At 42.1% G+C, this 23811-nt stretch overlaps 1 protein-coding gene across 1 annotated transcript in view; it reads left to right on the top strand.

Annotated features, from left to right (window-relative positions):
• The window catches only part of CAPN9 (calpain 9), a 215626-nt gene that overhangs the window by 72770 nt on the left and 119045 nt on the right, over positions 1-23811 (top strand). Inside the window, exons 6-8 of the mRNA XM_069235035.1 lie at positions 3158-3241; positions 11020-11105; positions 14087-14164. Of these exons, the coding sequence (XP_069091136.1) occupies positions 3158-3241; positions 11020-11105; positions 14087-14164 (248 nt within the window). The remainder of the gene's footprint in view (positions 1-3157; positions 3242-11019; positions 11106-14086; positions 14165-23811) is intronic.

Genomic DNA, 23811 nt, shown 5'->3' with positions numbered 1-23811 from the left:
AAGCAATAATTTGTCAGAAAACATAGCCTGACCTTTGTCTGAATGCACAGCAAATGTTACATAATAAAAACAAAATGTAAAGGCATCCTTTTGCCCATTCACCTTCTAATCTGCAGCATGGGTATTTTGGGGGATGCTGCAGTATTCTCACACCTCTACTTCCAGCAACAGTGATTTGAACCTAGAGAAAGCTCTAATTCTGCAGATGAAATATTCAAATTTGAGAGTATTTTAAAAGGCTTCTGCTTTGTATCTCTTATTTCCTTCTAGATAAAGTTTGTGTCTAAAGGGTAGATTTATGGTGTTTTTGGAACATAAGGCTGGCTAAGATGCATAAAAAACATAGGGACATATTTACAAGTCCCATGCACCACCGGAGTGTCACTTTTGTTAAACTCTCTGGTAGCCCAGATTGCTGAACTAAATCTATGAGGCCACACAAAGCCACTTTGCATGGCATTTCATGGGCTCATGGATATGGAGTAAGGCAAGGCAGGGGTAATCGCTGCCTTGCCTTACTGTGCGCCAGAGAGGTGTTCCATGGACGTTTTGGTGGATTTTCCCACACAAATCCCAGGTGTTGTGACGCATTCCCATATTTGCAAGGACTTGTAAACTTGCTATGCTACCTGTGCCACCATACCAATAAATATGCCCTGTAATTTACAGGCAGAAACCGTCATAATATGATTTGGAGAATGAAGATCTGCAAAAAGTCCTGCTCAGAGATCACATTTACAACTGCAAAATAATTTTTGCTAACATTCCTGAGTTTAGGATTATGGGTTGGACAAAGTGCATTTCATGCTCAGTTCAAAAGAAGCTGTTGAACAACTACAGAGCCATACGTTGTGGGCATTCTCATATTAGTGGCAGGTCATTTCCTTAAAATTGCCCCAGAGAAGGAGGGGACCAAAGGAACAATCCCATTTTTAATAGCGGTGGAGGGGAAGTGCTGTATCTAAAAATAAAATAGTTTCCCTCTGAAGAAGATGAAAATATTCAAACTTAATTGTGCAAATGCACAAGATGATCTGGTTTGCTTAAGTACATTTTGTAAACCTAAGTACTCATGGAAATTAAAAACTATCAGAGAATTGCTCCTAGGAACCTATGTGAATCCCTTAAAAGAAACCTTTTCAGAATGTAGCATTAAACTGTTGATTTCGAAATCAGTTTTAGGTCAAAAGAAAAAAACAAACTGCACTTTGACAATCTAGTGCATGAGAGAGAGCAACAATGTTTTTTTTCTATTTAGCTCGTTATTTATATATCCCTTCCTATTATGGTTACTGAATGCAATAATGGAAACATCTCATAGTGCCTTACCGCTCTTTATAGCCAGTGTGGTTAGTATATGTGTAAATAATTATTCAAAGTGTAGTTGTGGCAAGGACGGTGCATGTTACAATGCTCTTGACTTTCTGTCTCATACTTCAGTTGTGTATTATTCAGTAACAACAAGATCAGGCAGGGGACCCCTAGTGGAAGTCATTTGTTTCATTCTGTCCTGGTGCGCTGCCTGAAAGATGCAATCTGTAAAATGTGTTTAATAGTTCTAACTATGCATGTCAATTATTAATACATTTGTTGCTCAAATTGTGATTACTTCAAGTGCCTAATTTGTGAAAATAAAAAAAATGTATAGGCCCAAAGTACTTCTGAGATGCCCGCTGCTGAATGATGTGGTTGCCTAATACCAAGACAGCCTAGACTTGATTCCACCTCATGCCTCTTCTTCAATTGCTCCCAATACCGTCCTCCTCATCCCAGTCATAACGTAGTGAGGGTGGTCCGCCCTCGACAAGCACATACCACACTATTGTCCTTTTTTATTTATATGGAATGGCCAAAAGCTCTCCCTTGCTGTCTTCATTCCTTTCGCTTTGAAAGGTAAGGCCACATTCAGGTTTTGTTTATTTATTGTTACTGTAGTACAATAAGGTAACGACATCCACCTTGAGTCACTGAGTTATACAGGCTATCTGTCAGGTGTTCTCTTCTCTTGATTTGATTTCCCCATCTTCTGTTCAGGGCAGGTCAAATAGGTTAGTCTTGATGTCTGAGTGAAGGTTGGTGGCGTTCCCATCCAGGAAATGTGTAGGGTTATCAATTGCATGTTGATGATTCTATACCTACTACTTTTGATCATGTAGTTTTGAAGACTGAGATGCAGTAAGTTTTTTTCTGTTATGAATGCACTTATGTCAGTGCAAACCTTCTTTTGTCTCTGGCTTGTGATTTACTCACTATGTTATGACTGGGATGTGGAAGACAATATGAGGAGGATAATGACGTCTTTATGTACTGGTAATCTTCTTTACTCCAATTAGGTCCTCCTTGACCCAGTCAATGGCCCTCTCTTCCCTCCCTTGGGGTTTGCATTTGTTCTTGCTTGTGAACTTACAGGAGAAGGGAGAGGATGGCAGAGCATTTGTCCATTCCATGGACTTAAAAAAAGGACTATAGCTTGGAATGTGTCTGTCAATGGTGGGCCCCCTCACTATGTTATGACTGGGGTGAGGAGGACCTAATCGGGGTAATGAAGATTACAGGTAAGTAAAGAAGTCAACACCCTACACTCTGTGTGTCATTATGGTGCTCTTACAGGGTATTTGTTATCTCTACTTTTTCCCAATGTCACTCTTTTACTTTTTTTCTCTCCCTCTTTCTTTCTTCTTTTTCTGATGATCTGTCATTTGCACCGTGTCAATGTCTGATTTTGACAAATAGGTGCTGTTCGCCAAAAATGAGTTCCAGTAACCTTTCAGGCAACCACGGGTACAAATTAAATACATATTAATCCATCTTTCAATTTTTGTATATTATTACTATAAATTAGTTCTGCACTATGAACTATTTACATTCACTTGGATAACATGTGCTTGTTGATAATCTAAACTATCAAGTCATCTGGGTATATGTGATATTTTCATTTCCTATGCTATCTCTCTCTCTATATATACCTGCTCAGTTAGGTCTATATAATATAATTCTGCTAGTCTATTCCCATGTTTATCATAGTTCCTAGATGACAGTATGTACTGTCAATGCTCATTTCTGATCTTCTCATGCTTCAAAATGTAATCAGACACTGAATATTTGGCAAGAAGTATAAAGAGCATTTATTAAAATATTTAAATTACATTCTCCATAGATCACCAGTGCAGCTGAAACAGAAGCAAAAACTCCACAGGGACTTGTTAAAGGTCACGCATACTCCATAACTGGAGTTGATGAGGTATGTTCCAACATCTCACTCATTCATGTACTAGTGTGTTTACTGACAGATCATTAAAGTGATGCTTAATGGTGCAATAAACTAGACATATGCAATCAATCTACCCATGGGCCAGATACAAGTCATTCATTTATGCTTGTGAGAGTTTGTTTCATTTACTATAAATATGTTCTTAAAGTAGTGTGACTTAGAAATATGTTGACATATTTGAAAACGCTCTTAAACAAGTGATCTCAATTCTGAGTATGTAGATGATAAATCTATCAGCTGCTACTGACCACAACCAATACTTTGACAAGTTTAAAGATGTGAGATCAGAGATGCCTTTCATCCTTCTGAGATTAATAATACCCAGTTCATTTACTGGGTAATTAGTAATTATAATTGTACTTATATAGCGCTTCCTGCCCCTGACGAGGAGTCGAAGCACTTTTTAGCGAGTAGCACGCTACTCCAGAACCCAAAAGAATTAGTAGTGAATTAGTATAGGGGAATATGAGTACAGTATTAGTATAGGGAGGTATGATTTAATTTGAGCAGAGGACATGCGTCTGTTAGTTGTATTGAATAGAATAATGGAGGTATAGAGGAGGGAAGAATCCAGAAGTGTTAATTAGGAGATCGTAGTAGCACCTGTGAGTATTTCTGTTTTGAAAGCATTCAGTTTGAGATAACTCCATTTCATCCACTGATAAAAGGCTCGGAGGCAATTGAAGATGTGTGACTTTCCAATGTCTTTGGGACATTCTAGTTTAAGGAGGATTTGTGTGTCATTTGCATAGTTTCAGCATGTGAGTTGAAATTAATTGATCATTGCCAGTAATGACATTATGTAGATGTTGAAAAGCATGGGTAAGATGATTGAGCCTTGTGAAGTAGGGTTTGGTTGAGAAAGGGGGAGTATGGATGACATTTGTTCTGTTTTGAAGGTAGGGTGTGATCCAGTCGAGAGCAGTCCCCTCTATGCCACCTTCGTATATTCTTTGTATTAGGGTGTCATAGACAACTGTGTGAAAGGGAGCTGAGAGGTCCAGAAGAAGTAGTGCAGCAACTCCATTGCGGTCTATTGCATTTTTAAGATCCTCCCAGATGGCTATGAAGGCAGATTCAATGCCTCTTTCAGGGTGGAATCCTGTTTGGTAGTCTAAAAGTATGGAGTTATCTTCAATGAATTGTGGCATCTGTGTGAAAGCTGCTCTTCCTATCAGTTCGCCCTGGAAAGGTCAATTTGTAATCCGTCTGTAGTTGTTGGGGTCATGCAGGTCGAGGTTTGTTTTCTTTAATAATGGGCATATGTATGCCTTTTTAAGGTCTTCAGGAAATATTCCTGTAGTTAAAGAATTATTCATGAGTCTTCTTACTGTGTGGCAGCAGAGGTAGATAAAAAAATGTTCTTGAAGATGTGTGGTGGACAAGGGTTGGAAGGGCAGCCGGAAGGCCTGCTTGCTTGGACCAGATCCATGAATTCACTTTGTGATGTTTGTTTGAAAGAGTGCAGAGGGTGGGTTGGCTTACTCTTGGAGAGGATTTTCAGAAACGGGTTAGTGCCGGTGGTTTTCCTTTGTTTAAAAAAGGAGTCCAATGTGTCTGCCTAGGTCGTGTAATGATTTGCCTTTTTGTCTGTGAATTCTTGAGTAGTGGGTTGAGTTCCTTCCATGCATTTTCAAGTTTATTGGAGCAACCTGACAGTTACAAGATATCAACAGTTCCTTAAAGGAATCTGACTCCATTAAAAAATGTTTTCAGTTTTGGAAAACTGCAGTGAGAGCTGGATGGAGTCCCATGGGCACTGACCACTTCCCCTGAAGCCGCCATACCAATTCTCAGTGGAGAAGCGTCTCTTTTAGTCCCTTTGCAAATTAGTTCAGAAAGAGTTTCTGAATTGCTAAATGTGGTTAGCACATCAGAAAAAGTTATTTAAAAGTCGCAAAACATGTATTTCTGGGTTTATGACCATGAAATCACTCTATAAATAAGGCCCACAAATTGAAAAAGAAAGGATACAATCGTCATTCATGGAATTGTAGAGTCTGCACACTTTCATCAGACACATCCCAATTTGGTATAGCCTTACACAGCCAGAGAACCCAGAGATAAGCTTTACTCAGATTATAAAGCTCATTCCTAAAGCTGATTAGAATATCCTCTCTTATTGAAAAATACTCACCAATGTTTTTAATTAATGCAAATTGCAAAGTTGTGGTTACTGCCATCAAAATATATATTTTTTTTTCTACATATTACAACCATATTTAAAAGGTAGACCGTTGTGCGCCAACTGCATGCAAATCATAAACATAAGAGCCTCTGGCCTATCATATGACTTTGCCCTGGATGCTGAAAAATAATTTGATAGAGTAAAAAAAAAACTTTTTGGATGACAGTACTGAAGTGCCTTGGGTTACCAAGGGGTATTGGTTAATTAGTCCACGTTGAATTAGTTCAAATTCTGTTTATTTGGTCAAAGCCCGTGTATTTGTTAATAGGCTAGATCGAATAGAGGTATTCATCAAGGTTGTCTGCTCACATCTCCGTCTTTTACATACTAGCCCAGGAATAGGAATGTGAATGTAGGTCAAAGACAGCAGGATCTATAATAGGTTTTCAGACCAACGTCTGACTACATACATGTTTTTCTTAAGATTCACGCTATATAATTTAACGTGACTTAGGAACCTTGAAAATGTGGCATTGATCCAGTTCCCTTTAGCCTACATTTTATACCACTCCCTAAATCTGTAAGGCAAAGCAAGAAATCAGTACATTTTGAAAATAAGCATTCTGCATACAGCACAAATCACGATCTGAACCTCTACTAACGTTATTTCGTTTTTTCCGTCCCTGTAACCTTAAAACTGGAGATACTGTTAGTAAAATTATACCCAAGTCTCAGGCTATAAATGTTATTGAGATTAAAAAGGAAGTCTGTTTTTGCATCGAGTCAAATATCCCTGCTATGGGCCTGTCTTGGAATCTCTTGAAAAATAAATCTTTAAAGTAAACATATTACAATCCATGTAACATTCCACATGATGGCTAACCGTGAGCTTATTTTGGACAGTAATAAAAACAAGAGCCACCCATGGTCTCCCCTCCACTTATTTGATGTAGTACATGAAGTACAAATTAAATGTGCTTTCCTTGGTCTTCATAGGTCTCATAGCCATGATTCTCCAGATCCTCCAAGCCTTCACCATCACATTTACAAAGATGTTAATAGGACATTCAGCATATTTCTATAGGCAGTTAAGCACCCCCGAATTTCTCTCAAAATGTTCTTAAACACTAAAACCCAAAGACTAAGGACAAGGTGAATTTACCAAACTACAAAAGACCATGATCCTCATTTACAAGGAAGTGGCACATCAGCTCGGATGCACCAGCTTCCTTGTGTCGTCCTGTGCCACGCTAACGACACCATAGTAGCACTGTATTTATAATACAGCGCACCATGGTGCTAGTTAGCAACATTATTGACGCAGTTGTGGTGGTAGTCCAGCAAAGCTCAGGGAGGCCATTTGAAAGGAGCCTAGCGTCTGTTACTACATCTGCCCTTGGCAGGCGCTAACAAATTACGCTAGAATAGTGCAGTGAAATCTTATAGATTTCACTGTACCATTTTTTTGGGCCTCCCTGTGAGGGAACGCCTCCCTTGCATACATAGGCCCGTATTTATACTTTTTTTGCGGCGCATTTGCGTCGTTTTTTGATGCAAAAACGGCGCAAACTTGCAAAATGCCATTGTATTTTGTAGGTTTGCGCCGTTTTGCGTCAAAAAGCGGCGCAAATGCGGCGCTAAAAAAAGTATAAATACGGGCCATAATACCTAGCACAGGTATAACGTGGCGCAAGGGTTTACAAACTGGCGAAATGGTAGCATTGCGCCAGTTTGTAAGTACAGGCTGTGGTGGGGGACTGTTTTGCGCTTCCATAGCCTTAAAACAATTGTGCTACAGCGGTGCAAGGGGCTTCTAAATGAGCCCCCATCCCTCTATTAAATAGATTCTAATGCTTTCAACAAAAACATACGTTTTTCAATTCAATCAGGAGTAATTGAGGAAACCTAAAGATTTCAAGGACAAGGGAAGAAATGAGGGTCGCACTTTTTAATCTACATCAGTGTGGCACAGTATTCAGATTGGTCTGAGGTCATGACCCTGGGAAGAGGTTAATTCACTCTCCTTGCAGGAAATGTAATTAAGCAGGAGCTTCGAATGGCTATCCGTTTTCCAATGTTTCTAATTGTTTTGTGCATCTTTGCTTAGACAGTCACTTGATGGCCTTTGTGGCTAGGATCAGTCAATCCTACTGCATAGAAATTAGACTCAGGGCCTGATTTAGAGTTTGACAGGCAGGTTACTCCATCACAAACGTGATGGATATCCCGTCTGAATATTAAGATATCCATAGGCTATAACGGGATCGGAATCTGGCGGATGATATGTCCATTATGTTTGTGACACAGAAACCCCATCCGCCAGACCCTAAATCAGGCCCTAGGACAGGTTGGGACAACTCCCAGTTCAGAAGCAGGCAAAGCCTGAAAATGTACAAAAGAGTTACAGAAGTGGTTGATAAGGATACAAATGTGGTGTGTATGATAGAATAGTCACACAAGGAATATTACAAGGCTGATATTGGAAAGCAGACCTGTGAATAAAGCTGTCATTATGGACAAGCTAACGAAAGGGATAAGAACACGGCATATTCATCAAATCAGCAAGAGAACTGATGGATCTTTGGTGTCTCAATGTGACTTTGCAGGTTTGGATGGATCTGGCTTCAGCTTGTGATAAAAGTCAGTGAAATGTTGCTTCTTTTTCTGAGGTGATACATGGAGGGCAATGTGGCCCAGGTGACATGAAGCAAACCCAGATGCCAGTCATATGAGAGGGTATCAAGGGTAGATTCCCAGTCAAGTGGACCAACAATGAGGTTCTCCTGCTGCCTCACCCTAATCCCCTATCCAAATCCTGGATTCAGTCATTTGGCTGCCGCTTCTCTGCAGCCATTTAAAAATGACAAGAACACAAAGGAGAAATTATATGGCACAGGGAAATTGGAGGGACAGCAAGCAGCACCAACTCCACTACTATTACATGGAGGTAACAAGCACACTGTTCTGGTGAACTGCAGTACCTTCCGATATCCTCAGAAAATCATTGGCCATAAATGAAAGATTGAATATTAATGATGGAGTCTGAAGGTCTCACTTACCATGAGTGGGCACTTTCTGGCGGAGGAGATAAAACAGGGCCAGTATAAGAATGGAAGATCACAGTGGTGAATTCCCACATCTAGGCAATGATTTAATCAAATCTAAACATATCCATCCTTTTATGTCACTGGATGTCCATGCTGCGTCTCCTTGTCCTTCAGGTGGAGAGGTTTTAGGCAAAAAGAGGGCCAGTTTAAAAGCCTCCTGGGGTCTACAGAGAATCAACAAATTCTTTGTTACATACCTTTAAAGACAACTTAACAATTTATCCTTAAAATCCCCATACCACATTTGCAAACTCCTCAAAATAACATCGTTATTATTACTGAAAATATGCTGTGTGAATATGTGCCCTCTAGGAACCAAGCATCTGTAAATTGCATTCAGGGAGTTCTTAGGAAAAAAATGCAATATCACTGGGCAAACCGGAATTTTGCAGTGAACAGTTGGAATCCTGTGGTACTGTAAGTTTTGTTGGTAGCCACCTCCCAGCTCATACACCCCCCTGGACACAACAGGGGCCCAGTGAAATGAGGCGTGGTGGTGGGGCAAGCAACGCAAATGCATCAAGACACCATGGGTGAAACCTCTACTCCCTCATGATTGAGTTCAGCTCAATAGAAAAGTACAAATTACCCTACCAAATTAGAAGCAGTATGGGGCGTAACCATAGTGAAAACCAATAGAACTTCAGCATGATGCCATGAGCTCCCTTGGTCTTGGATGAATGGTGACCAGGATCTTCTGCTGCTCCATGCCGCGGAGCTGTCATGCCAGTTCAACCATTTTAACCCAATGGGACATTGTGCACCTCAGAGAAGGAAGGGTGCCACTGGTCCTTTGAACACCTCTCTCCTTGTAGTATAAAAAGGTATGGCACTTCCTATAGCACCCAGAACTAGTCTTGCAGCTTTCACAATCCCCTATTCTGCTACACGCCATGGAGAAATACCTCTCTTCATTGCATGCCCTGCTAAATAACATAAACAGGAGAAGCACTTGCTTAAGGCATGGCTTGTTTAGTAAAGCGTGTATGGTGCAAGCTGTCTCTTCGGTTAACCCAACACCTCTCTAATTTCAGTTTCATACTAAATCGGGCTTTATGAAGGCTGCACCACGATTACAAAACCTCTGTCTCAAATTTTCACCAGAATGGCGAGTTTCCAATATTTTAGTTGTGGTTACAGAAAAAAATTACCTTTCTTACGCATTACTGTTTTTTCTTTGTGTTTTTAAAACAGTATTTTCAAGTGCTTTATCTGCTCCTTTTCTCTGGATGAAACTGGAACATATTTTGCTAAGAAATACAGCCAATGCTTTTACGATCAAAATTAACAATACAATAACAATATTCAGAACAAAAACAAAAGATATTATACAACCTTTAAATGAAGGAGTAAATCTGAATGAGTTTGGGGGCTAGCATTATTTCTCGTTTTCTCACTTAGGGCTTCATTACGAATGTGGCAGTCCTAGGGCGACCACACTCACGTTGACAGTCGGGCTGCCGCACTCTGCGCGACCCGACTGCACAATTACAACCCTGGCAGGCAGACCTGCGAGGAGACCGGCGTCTCCGCCAGCAACATGGTTCCTAATGGCATGATGGCGGCCAGAGTTATACTCAGACAGGGTGGTGCTGAACTCATCGCCACCTGGTTGGATACAACTCCCCTCACCCAAAGCGGTCTGATGGGCATGGAAAGGATGGCGATGAGAGTGTGCTGGGGGCCAGAGGGGGCCACGGCACTGCCCATGGCATGGGCAGTGCAGGGGCCTCCCTGCCCAGCACCATCAGAGTGCAAACTGTCTGGTATGCAGACAGTGTGCCTTCCCAGGGTGCTTGTTGGCCACCTTTGTGCTACGAGATAGCACTCAGCTCCTTTAGGGGAGCCGAGTGCTACCTCATAGCACTGTTCCTGCCGGTCTGACCGGCAAAAACGGTCTATCACAATGTTCCCGCCAGTCAGACCGACGGGAACATTGTAATGGTGGAGGGCGTGTGTAGCATCCTCCCTGCAGCTTTCGCGGACCCGTGGTCATAAGCAATAAATAAAGAAAAAATGAAACGTTTTACTGCCTGCTCCTAAAAAATGTTTTTTTAATATTCTCAAAGAAGAAAGGGTGTCCAGGAGACTCCTTCTCCATGGTGAATTGGTCAGTTATTACTGTTTTGCAACTGGAATTTGGTTACAAAGCAGTAATACATACCATACCAATTCAGTATTTGGAAGAGACATTCTAAACATGCCGAATTGCTAACGCAAACTGCGATTCAGTAACATGCTACCGAATTGCAATTTGTACTTTTGTACTTTTTAAAAAGCATTTTTGTGGTCACAAACAGCCTGATTCTGCGAATCGAGCCTATTTTGACTGCAAAAATGCTTTGAACACCTGGCTCAATATGTTTCACATTAGATTATGTTTCTGGGGCACTTGAATTTTCTTAGGGTCAATTGCACCTGAAATAGTCGCCCTCCTGTTTTTCCACCTCCTTCTCTTTGTCTTGCTTACTCTCTTGTAAATTGTAGCAGTTAAATGTATTGTCTTGTTACAGGTAGAGTACAGAGGCAAGAAGGTTCGGCTTGTTCGTGTCAGAAACCCATGGGGTCAGGTGGAGTGGAATGGCCCTTGGAGTGACAAGTCAGTATACGGCCAGTATCACACATTATATTATAAGTAACAAGGGACATACATGTTTGTCATATGAATGTGAACCTATGGCTTTATCAGAACATATACCACATTGCAACGTGATGTACCAACTTTACATCGTATGCGTTATATCGCATGACGATTATGTTGCATCTTCCTCAATAACAGAGCCACTTCATCTAGGCAAGAGGATGTGGATGTAACAATATCAAATATATGCTTACCCTGCAATGTAGAGGTTATAGTATTATTGTAGGTCAACATTATTAACCTTGATATAGTGCAATGTCACCGAAAATAGTAGAAAAATTGTTATTTTGTTGAACCTTTTGCAGTTATTACTTTTCAAATCATTTAAATTTTGTGGCACAAACTTTTCAATGTAATGAGGTAATTGTAAAGACAGTCTCACCTTGCGTTATTTAGATGTTTGCCTACCATATATGTCTAACTCAGAGCGAATGGATGTGAAGGTACTCATCTGATGCCTTTCTCATCTCATTTTTACAATGAACGAACGCCCCATGTCTATAAAACAAGGTTCAAGGCTCATGCCAATGATACATTGGCAAGGCTTTCAGGACGATTCATTAGGGAGCCATCACTTTATCAATGCCTAATGGCAATGCGTATGTCTCAACCGTACTTACAATGCAGTGCTGCTTAGGCTAAACTACCACAGCTATTAATATATTCACAACATTTTGAAACTTCACATTGTGGCGATCATGATGACCCAGCGCAATAGCACATGCTTTTGACTGTGTTGAATCAGCAATAGCCTCTGGGATGTGATATAATGGGCAATCAGAGGTCATGCTTGGTATTGTTTAATATTGTACTTTTGTGTTCTCCACCACTTGTCACTAGCTGAGCATATGCAAATAGCTCTATCTTGCGTTAGATAGGAATAAGAAGAAATCCTAACGATACTCTTTAACAAACAGCAATTTTGAAGATTATGTAGAAATTGAAAAGAGTAAGAGATTTACTGTTCAATTTAAAAAAAGATGGAACACAAGCATTAATGGACCATCCAAATCTTGTGATGTTCATTGCTGGCTGCCACTGAACAGGGGTGGCGGGGCAGGGATAAAAAAATAAAAAATAAAAATAAACCACTTAACTTGTCCATTGGGAGATGGGTTTGTCTCCTCCGTCCTCGTTGGGAAGCAAACAGGCTCCCAGACTTCTCACAAAGCTGCTGACACCAGCATGACAGCAGCGTTGTGATTAGTGTGGGCAGCCTGCTTCGGCTCTCACACAGAGAGTGAAGACCTGTGCACTTTCTCCTTGCAACTGTGCAATGGAGTCAGGAGGAGAAATGGAAAGTGTGCATGTGTGTTTGGCACACATGTGCACTTGTGGTGCACATATCATTCCTCCTCCTCCAGCCCTGCCCCAGCCTAAACTGGTTCAGCGAAAAATAAAATGATAAGAATGCACTTTTATTATCATTTTCTTTTTCTTTCTGCTGCAAGCAGCAAGGCGACGCTCCTCCGCCTTAGCAGAGGAGCCGCCGCTAATTTTAATTCATTCCAAATTTGCAGCTCCATTGTGAGTAGATGTAACTACCCAGTGCAAGGAAGTGCAGTACTCTTTAATGTTGTGAAGTCCTAGGATAGATGATAGGTCTTTGAAAGGCAGTGCAGCATTTCAGAGCATACAAAGCAATCCAAGAGAAAGTTACATCATCATAAAGCACCGTGGTATTATGTTTTGTTTTATTCTTTTGGAGGAACATGTGTGTTATGGACAGTGGAACATTTATTTATAATTAAAAGGTATCTGCACGAGTCCCAAACAAAAATCATACACCAGGCTCGTGGTTGGTATGCTAAGAAAAATTGTAGACTGAAATACATAAACCTTTGCATGTATGCATATATTGCTATCCACAAGGGAAGTGGCCTGACGTCTGCTAGACAATAATGCATGGAGTTTATGCATGCATATGCGTCTCAGTGAAAAGTACCTTTGCTGGGTGGTAGAACGAACCAGTGAAGACATAGGCCTTCATTACGAACTTACGTGGTCAGACCACCAGAGTCACTGTGGTGGTCTTGTTGCGGTCGGACCGCCAGCACTGCCACTTTTCATCGTCCCGACAGCCTGGCGGTGCTGGCAGTCCTATCTGCCAATGCAGGCCTGGGGATTACAAGTCCTTTCTCCGCCATGAAACGGTTAGTGGAGACAGGGTGCTGGGGTTCCCAGGGGGCCTCCTGCACTGCCCATGCACTTGGAATGGGCAGTGCAGTGCCCCTCACCCGGCCAGCCCCGTTGCAATGCTTTGCAGACAGTGAGCATTGCGACAGGGCTGGGGCACCCTACGCACTACAGCATTGCCGCCAACTCTATTATGAGCCGGAGACAATGTTGTATGCCATTTTACGCTGGGTCAGTGGGTTGAAACACCGTTTCTGCCCGCTGGCCCTGCAGGAAACTTGTAATGGGCCAAGCGGGGAGGTGGACGCACTGGCAGCAACCTACACACCGGGACTTCGGCAGACAGGCTTTTCCATCTGCCGAAGTCATAATGAGGGAAATAGCCTCTTTGAACGAGTAAGAGATAATAAAATTCTACTACTGTTGACCACTTTCATTGCACACTATCATACTCTCTTTATGCAACTAGAAAGCAGTGTGCCATTGATAAAAAAAAGTCTGTGTCCGTCAATAGAATGTGGGAAGGATAGGGGTGTCACACTGAGACTTTATCTAAAATTAACCACTGTCACAACTTCCCACTCCAAAAAGTGTGATTGCACACCAATCAGTGCAAGGCTCTGGAATCAACTTCTTTTAACTCATTTTCAACCATCACCCATTCACTCGAAATTCTTATTTTAATAAAGTGTACTAGTGCCACTGGCACAAGGGTGCAAAATGATGCATGGAATTGAACAGTACTGTAAAATGGTGCAATGTGTGGCATAAACTATATAATAACTTTCCTTTCCTTATTTCAGTGCTCCTGAGTGGCGTTCTGTGGACCCATCAGAGCAGAAACGACTCACCCAAACAGCAATTGATGATGGCGAATTCTGGTACGGTATCATCCCATACACATTGGAGTGTTTCATTGTGTAAATTAACAGTGCAACACTAGGTCTTTATACTTCCTTTCCAGAAGAGGGTTGCCAGTGGGTCTACAGCTCATAGCAAAGCAGAATAACAAGAGATAGTCCCAACGCTTGTTTCAAATGTATTTTTTTTCATATTTCTGTAATTCCACTCCGATACAACTTCCTCAGTGGTTGCATTCACACTTCCTATGTCCTCTGATTTAACATCACCATTCGTCCTCACCAGCCTTGAGAGACAGATGGTTGGATGTCCACCTCCAGCAAATAATCAACCCGGAAAGTGTGAACCTGCATGCCTAAAAACACTGTCCTGTTCTTTCCACAGACGCATCTCCATTAGACATTCGAACTTTATTATGGCCCACTATACCACCAATGCCCCCTCTCTATGACTGAATATTTACATTTAAACACCCTATTTTTTCGTTCTTTTCATTCACGTTCTAAAACAAAACGTCCATAAATTATTAACTCTGACACATGTTATAGTGCAGCAGTCATAGCTCAGATTAAATCACTACAAGGTTGGCACTTCTCACAAATCACTCTTGATTCACTGAAATTCCTTGTCGCATTCATCCGAAATAAACAATATCCTTGTCTTGAAGAGCTTACTTATATGTACAGTCTGGGTGATAAAATTCTTTACAAACCTAGAGCAAAAATGAGCCATACCCATCTCTAATTTTTGGAGGGGCGACCTGAGAGACTTTCTTCACCCATGCCTTTTTAAGTTTCGCTCCTTTAATACTAATCATACCAAAGTTTATTGTAAATCGGCATTTCATGCCCATAAATGCCAATTCATTGCTTTGAAAAGCCTTTAAAGCGTATGTTACCCTTTAGTTGTGTTCTTCTCTGTCCATTCCACAAATCAAAATGTCATGGTGGAAAAAGTGAACTATTAATAACTGCCTACATATGCTGCAAGCAGTGGCAGCTCCTCCGCTATGACGAAGGAGCATCGCCTCCCCTACACCAGCTGCAGGAGTTGTATACCTTTTACAACAAAAGGATAATAAACTATGGGGCATAGTTATACTTTCTGGTGCAAAACTGCGCTAACGCAGTTTTGTGTCAAAAAGTTTACTGCCGGCTTGCGTCATTCCAAAGCACCAGCCAGGTGCCCAATTTATGGAATGGCGCCGTAAACAAATATGCTACCAGGTGGGGGTGGCAGTAGAGGATATGGAGGTTGAGCATCAAAAAATCATGCTAGGCTGGTTAGAGGCAAAAAAAGCTGCTAACCAGCCTAGCGTCATTTCCTGATGCACAACCATCCATAACACATGACTCCTGTCTCATGCCAACCACCCCAGTGGCCAGCACAGGGGACCAGTGTCCCCTGGGCATGGCCATTGCACCATGTGTCATGGAGGCAGCCCCATTTCAGGGCCCCCAATGGCACTTAACAGTTTGTTTTCCAAATACTTACCTACCTCTGGTGTCCCTCTGGTGTGGGTGGGGGTGTTCCTGGGGGTTGGGGTGGGGACCTGTGGGCCCATTCCATGGCGTTTAGCCATGGAAATGGTTCCACAGGTCCTCTAACACCTGGTCTGACCCAGGTGTTAAATAATGGCGATAAGCAAGCTTAGTGCCATTATTTGGGTCCGCCTCCGACCCGTGCGTCATTTTAGCACAGGGGCTAAATATGGCGCTATGGAGATAGCGTCATTATTTGGATGGGAACACCTACCTTGCAGCTTATTGACACGAGATGAGCTCACGGATCCAAGAAATGGCATAAACTCCATTATTTTGACACTAGAAGTGTATAGCGTCAAAATATAAATATGGAGTTAAGTTTGTGCCGCATTTGGAAATGCGGCACAAACAAAGTATAAATATGCCTCTATGTTTAATACCCTTTCGTTGTGAAAGGGGCAGGGCCTTGTGGGTGACGAGCAGTGAGGGGAGTGTGCAAAGCACTCCCCTCAGTGTGCATGTTTGGCAGGCCAGCCGTCTCAGGTCAACCAAACACACATGTGCAAAGTGCTCTCTCCAGCCCGGCACTGTGTTGCTGGGCTAGAGAGAGCAGGCACAGGCTCCCAGTCTGCCTGGGAAAGCCCTGGCTGGGCGCTCCCAGCCAATCCTAATGCTGCTCTGAGCAGCATCAGAATTGGCCACAGGGCAGGCTGGCATGGCTGGAGAGAGCAGGCACAGGCTCCCAGTCTGCCTGGGAGAGCCCTGGCTGGATGCTCCCAGCCAATCCTAATGCTGCTCTGAGCAGCGTCAGGATTGACGGCAGGGCAGACTGGGAGCCTGTGCCTGCATGCTGAGAAGACAGAGGAGCAGCAGCACAAAAAGGAGGTAAGTTTTTAAAAAAAAGTATTTTTAATTTCTAAACATTGCCCCTGCATCTCCCCCTCGTTCCGCCCCTCCCGCGTTACCCTGGAGAGCCGCGACTGGCTGCAAGGCCCTTAGCAATACTGAGACAGCGGATACATGTTCCAAACAGCATTCTAAGGAACCTTAATGCACTTTCATTAGTGACAAAATCTGTCAGATTCTTTTGCAGTTTCACCTGGTCATATGCCAAAGCCAGGTCATGTGTTCTAGAAATATAAGCATAGTTTATTAACAGTCCTATTTTACCTGTGTTAGAGAGCAGAACCCTGCTTCTCTCCACAAATTATTATGCACAATCGTTGCCTTCTAGTCTACTTGCCTTGTCTGAAAGTGACAACAGTCTTGTAGTCTAATCAAATTCTATAATTCTTCCCTTACATAAAATGTCACAGATGTTGGCTACCATCCCATTGATAGATGCTGGTATCAAGCCTTTTTTACAAAATGAAGTAGATCGGTCCTTAAGTTTCTTTTTATGGACATACTACCTCAGGTATGCTAACCTCTCAGAAAACACTTTCAGAAACTACCCTTTAAATTGTCACATTGCTTACTGACAAAAATGGGTTCTGCATTGAGATGTCGTTTGATTCCTAAGAAACTCTGACAAGGCAACCAAGAATGCTGTTCCCTTTCATCAATACATACACTTTTTTCTGTTAGAAATATACCTCCCAATTCAGTTCAGGCTTCAAAAATGGTTTTGGTTCACTCCCATAAGCACCAAACCAAAGATCAGTTAAAGCTTCACTCTATACCTAATGTTTTGCTCATACACCTCGTTAGTAATAATTGCCAATTTATTACCGGCAGAGTTCACTAGTTTTTCGCCATTACACAAGTTACCTTTGCTAAACAAATACGCTTTCTTTCTTTCCGCTGTTTACCTGCAACACAATACCCTTACATACCTCATCTACATCACTGATGCCTTTCCTTGCACTTTGACAACACCTAACATAATGCCCTTTCTTACCACAGTTTTTACAGCATATATTTACTGCTGGGCAATCAGTGCTGTTGGCTATATGATCCCCATCATATAACCCCACTGATTCATTAATATTTTTCTCTCCTCTGATAACTTGGGTATCCTGATTTTGCTGCAACTACTTGTACCTTACTCTTTCTTGACTTTTCTTTACTCATCTGTTTGAAATAAATCATATAATGCTTAACAGTCTTGGTAATGCAACGCTTACGATCTCAATAAAAGTGTAATCATTATTTTTGCCTTAATTGTTCCACTCGTAGTAACAGCAGCATTTTTTTGTATCCTTTCTACAAACTTTGCACAAATATACACAAAACAGTAATAAGCTTTTCCACATGATTAGCATCCTTCTGTACTCTCATTCCAAAATGATACTGATCAATTACTTTACTGGCTTTTTTATCAGAATGTAAATCCGTATTCCAAATTTCACATTTCCTCTATTTCCAGAAGCCCTTGCATCCCTATTGGATGTTTCTAATACATTTTTAAAGACGGATTGTTCCGCAATGCCCAGGTAATCCACTGAAAGGGAGGTTTTGCTTTCTGCACCCAAATTTGTTCGACACTCTAGCGTAATGTAAAAAACTATTTTAATTTAGGTCAGTTCATGTTGGGTTACTCTGGAGACAGACGTCATAAAAGCTGTCATATTCTGCAAATAACCTACTAAGGGGTATATTTATACTTTGTTTGCACTGGATTTGCGTCATTTTATTTGATGCAAATCCGGTGCAAACTTAACTTTATATTTATATGTTGACGCTAGACCTGCCTACGGTCAAAATATTGGAGTTAACGTCGTTTTTGCCTGTGGAAAACTACGTTGGGTCAACGAGATGCAAGGTAGGCGTTCCCATGCAAAAAATTACTCTAATGCATTTGCGCCTTATTTATCCTCCCCTGCAAAAATCTTGCACGGGAGGAGGAGGGCCAGAAATAAGCCTGCCTAGCACCATTATTTAACATCTGGGTCTGGGTCAGGGCAGGCGTTAGGGGACCTGTGGGCCATTTTCTATGGTCAGAGGCCATGGAAACAACCCACAGGTGCCCTTCCCTGCACCCAGGAACACCCCCCACTCACATCTGAAGGATACCTAAGGATGGGGGGACCCATCCCAGGTAAGTCCAGGCAAGCTTTTATTTTTATTTTTTAAATGCCATAGGGGAGCCTAACTTGGACCGCACTACATGGCACTGTGCCCATTGGCCATGCCAAGGGGATATAAGTCCATGCCCAGGGGCCAAACGCAGGTTTGCGTCAAAAAGTATAAATCAGGGCCTAAGCATGCTAAAACAGAAACATACGTTACACACAGGACAACACCAGTACTCACAAAGGTACATTCTATTCAACTCAGTCCCCGATTCTTCCTTAGTAAGAGCCCTGCCAAACTTCCAGTCTAGAACCAATATATTATTATTACTATGGGCCAGATTTAGAACTTGGCTGATGGGTTACTCTGTCACAACTGTGACAGATTTCCTGTCTGCCACAATCTAAATCCCAGTATGTCCTGTGGAATTTATATTTTGGCAGACGGGTAATCTGTCACCGCTGTGAGGGAGTATCCATCCGCTGAGTTCTAAATCAGTCCCTAAATCCCGTAACAAAATGTAAGTAAGGAGTTGAAACACTGAACGTTTCTGGAACCTTTGAAATCTTTGTAGTGGTGCCTTGTATGTAAAATGCCAGAAAGGACGAAAGTAAAGATGTGATTGATTGCCCCTTACAAAGTAAACCAGTAAGCAATAAGATGTCCCTCTCAGTATTGAGGTACTGCTGTGCTCCCTTGCCACCATTGGTAGAACTTAATATGATCCACATGAAAAGCTGAAGAGAAGTTTACTGGGGAAAATACACAACATCCACAGACTTTCCCATTCTGTACCACAAGAACAAGGAGCATCTAGAACTGTAGGACACAGTGAAATGTACAATTAACACTATTCCAATCAATGCTCTCACAGACCCACACAGATGATTCATCAAGCAATGTGTTTTACCAACCAGAGACATTTTTCATCTGCAGCCTTTCATGTTATTTATGTTTTGCGGGAAAACAAATTAAAATAATGTGTGGCCTGTGTTGAGTGAGGAATATCCCCTTAATGGTAAATGGACATGTACCGTTTCCCTATGTGCCCAAATGTATGTGAAACAGGTATCTTCTCTTTATATGTAGGCCCTTACATCACACTAAAATAGAGTGGTTGCAGAGGCCTAAGCCAGCTCCTGATAATGCAGGATCTAACACCTATCATGCAACAGGGAGGGGCACACAAAGCATGCTCGTATAATTGGTGTAGAACCACTGTTCATGTCTTGGATGAATCATGTATAGAGGTTGCGGGAGCATACCGAAATTTTGTGACTCAGTAGAGTGACCATGTAATTTTCTCTTTGTCAGGGAGCGGATAATCTACTGACCCCTCTTGTGTAATTTTCTTCTGTTATGTGAAGCCCATAACCTTGTGCTGACATTCTGTGCTCACCTCAAGTGTATATATGTGCAGTGAGGAGGTAGCATATGTAGCATAATACTCTGTGTGGTGTATGTCCGAGTACTTGGACCAGTGAATCGATTCGAATGGCTGTTGTTTTAGTATGGCACAAGATGGACTGTGATGCAGCTTCCCAAGATAATGCAAATGTATTGACCACATTTCTGTGGCTAGGGGTTGAGATCCAGACACTGAAGTGAGGGAGGGTGGATGGGCTGCCATTAGTAATGCAAATGTAATAAGAACCTTGCTAGCAAAAGGCTGCTCATTAGTTCTTTCTTAATATTGCCATTTAGTAGATGGTAGGGGTCAGAAGTGTAGTTTTGGTTACCCAAGGTGAGCAAAATTCTAGGCAGGGCCTACACTTTGTCTCTGATTAGTGCTTTAGGAAGACTAATAATAGCCTGGTGTTTAGATCTCACACTCACTGTTCCCTTGTTTTAAATGCCTCTGCCCGGCACCAGCTCCATTACTTCATGTTCTGAGAGCCATCACCTTTCACAAAGGCTGTATCCAATAAACTGCCAGAAAATTAAATTTGAAAGATAACCACCCCAAACCAGTTCTGAAACCTTAGACAGGGCATCCACATCCCCTAACTGGAACATATGTATCAAAGAGAGATATAACTATTCCCACATGGTTTCCATTTCAAGTTCTTCATGATCAAAGCAGGGAAAAGTCCCCAAAGTAAATGAAGGACTATATTTTAATCATGGTAGGGATCTGCCTGACAGACAGATTTCCTGAGGTGAGGGGACATCCCCTAAAGTCGGCACAACTTGCTAGAAACTCTTGAAGGCTTTCCTTGCACTTTCAAGCCTGCCTGACTTCCTACTCAGAGAGGGTAAGAGAGTATATGGCCCTGTAGATGGAGCGAGGGTGTCCAGGATAAAGAGATAGCTGTATTCCTATGTGTGGAACACCCAGAAATGCTGACATCTCTTGGGAGCAAAGCCAGGGCCTACTCATGTCCAGAGTAGTCTCCAGGTCTCTAGCTACTGTCCATGAAGTGGACTGCATCCGGAAATCAATCTTGCAAATTCTCCAGCATTGAATCTTTTATTGATTCACACGCTTGAATCTTCCCTGACGCCAAAGTGGCAGTCCCACAGTATCACTACAAAAGCAGTACACTATACACTAATATGCTACAATGCAATGGATAGCCACTGTAATAGCCTATCCATATCCTTTTGTAAAAAAGAACCAAACCTAGGCTATAACCACTCAGATGACAGCACCGGGTAGAACCTTCCCCAGAGTGCCAAGTTCATCAGATTTTCTATTGCATGTCGTGTGAGAGGGAGTCTCCATGAACTCTGCTCAGTTTTCCTCACATTTCTGATATTTTTATCCATTTCTCACCATGTCAGACTCTTCTAAGAAAGGACTCTTCAAGTCCTGTGGATCTTGTGGTAGGAAGAGACTTCACCAGGAGAATCCCCATAAGGACTGTATATATTGCTTGTACCCACAGCATAAGGTCAAGGACTGCAAAATTTGTAGAACCTTTTCACCCAAAACCCTAAAAGGCAGAGAAGAGAGGTTGCTAATTTGGGTACAGAGACTCAAAACTCAATCTGATGTTATCTCTGAAGATGAGAATACTGCAAACTCTCACACCTCTGACAAACATAAAAAGAGGGAGAGATCACAAGAGTATCCTGAGGGTCATAAAAAGGCTCCCAGGAAAATGTTCTATGACCCCTCGCAAGTCTTCTCACAAAAAGGAAAACCCTTTAATTCCTGTTGAGACCCAAACAAAAACCTTCTTTTAGCTCCTCATCATCAAAATCTCCATCAAAAAAGAAACTTTCACCATTGATGGTAGTAAAATTCTCTACACCTTTGACTGCGATTCTTCAGACATCAGCTAAGGCCTCACCAATGAAGCCTTCGTCAATGAAGCTTCCACCGTTGACGAAACATACACCGTCTACAATACCTCCACTGTCAACGCTGTGCCCACCAGCGACAGCACCACTACCGTCGATGGTGACTACATTGTCGATGACCACCTTATCATCAACGAGTACCACATTGTCAACAACCACTACATCGTCAATGACCACCACGTCGACAACCACACCATCATAAACAACGACAAAGACAACCTCATCATCATACCACATTAGTCCATCATCAATGCCACCATCATTTAAAATGAAGAGGCCCTCAAGATTGCAGGTTACCCATTTTTTACAAGCACCATCAACCAGACATTTTTTACCACAATCCTTCCCAAGTATCACCATTACCTCCTGCCAATTTTCTGATGACGATGGTTTATTTGGCCCAGTCCATAGTCTATCACAGCTTAATGTCAAATATCAAGATAATGATGAGAAGGAATATGACACATATTATACCCAGGAATTCCACCCACAGCGTTCAACTACCAAGACCCAGCAATATATGGAACCCATTCAGGAATCCATGATTTAGTTTCCTGTGGCATTAGTTGAATACTTACATGCCATGTTAATGGACTACCACACACGTTTTCCAACACCTGTGGATCACAACATCATCCTTCAGCGCCGTCACCTCCTATACCTCCTTCAACCCCAAGGATTACGCTGCTCTCACACATTACCATTCCACCAATTCAAGATCCACCTTTAACTGATGATGATGTAGAAGAGGGCAAAATTCAAGACACCAGACCATCTGGCAAAGAATGTGATGAGCACATAATTTCCATACCTTCTCCTCTACCTATCCAACAAGCAGACTCACCACCAGAGGACAAATGTGGTTTCCAAGCTATGATGGAAAGGGCTACGATTAGGTTTCACCTTTCCTATGACTTTCAAGCAGTCTGACTGCTTTCTTTATTCTTTTAAGGATCAGTCAAGAAGAACGGTAACATCAATTCCAATAATAAAAGAAAGTGTGAAAGTCATGAAGGCTCCAGCTACGGTCATCACAGTCCTTCCTAAAATCGACAAAAAATACACAGAAGATGCACCAGCATGTTTGATTGGACATCCGAAGCCAGACTCCGTGATCACCCAAGCCGCACAGAAGAGATCAAAAAATCCTTCCACGACTATCACTTCACCTCCTGACAAGGAAGGTAGAAGACTTGAAAACATAGGCAAAAGTTTCAAGATCGTCTCTGGAACTACAGTGCAGGCAGTCAAAGCCTTAGCAATATTGGGGAGATACAACTGCCAGATGTGGTCAGATATCTCACCATATCTAGATCTGCTATCAGAAGACAAAAAACAGGAGGCTCGGAAAATATTACTAGAGGGAGAAAGAACAGCTTTCAAAATCATTGATACGTCAAGGGACATAGCTTTCCTTGGCTTTCGTCAGCTGGCTGGTGCAGCCGCCCTTAGATGCCAAGGTTGGTTTAAGGTGACCAGATTTTATCCAGAAGTACATCAAAACATTCTAGACAGGCCTTTCAACGGCAATCACTTTTTGGGAAGCATATAGATGACACCTTGCAGGCCATCAAGGCAGATACAGATATTGCTAGATCCTTGGGTACTCTTCAATACAGGATAACACCTTTTCGTGGAGCACGAGGACAAGGAACCTATGCCTTTCGTGGGAGCTATCAATGGTGCCAACCACAAAACTACTAATTATTTTCTTCCACCTACCAGCAGCACCAATATCGTGCACCACCACAAGCTGCGTTTTCCAGACAGAAGCCCAGACATAAACAACCAATACAATCTAGAGACACTATCAGGAATAAGTGACAATCCAGTGTAGCCTGCTGCAGTTTCCCCTATCCTAC

This window comes from Pleurodeles waltl, chromosome 5 (assembly GCF_031143425.1).
Source record: "Pleurodeles waltl isolate 20211129_DDA chromosome 5, aPleWal1.hap1.20221129, whole genome shotgun sequence".
In the NCBI taxonomy this organism is placed as follows: Eukaryota; Metazoa; Chordata; class Amphibia; order Caudata; family Salamandridae; genus Pleurodeles; species Pleurodeles waltl.
The sequence above is the reverse complement of the archived record's forward strand: the minus strand, read 5'-3'. Positions and strand labels throughout refer to the sequence as shown.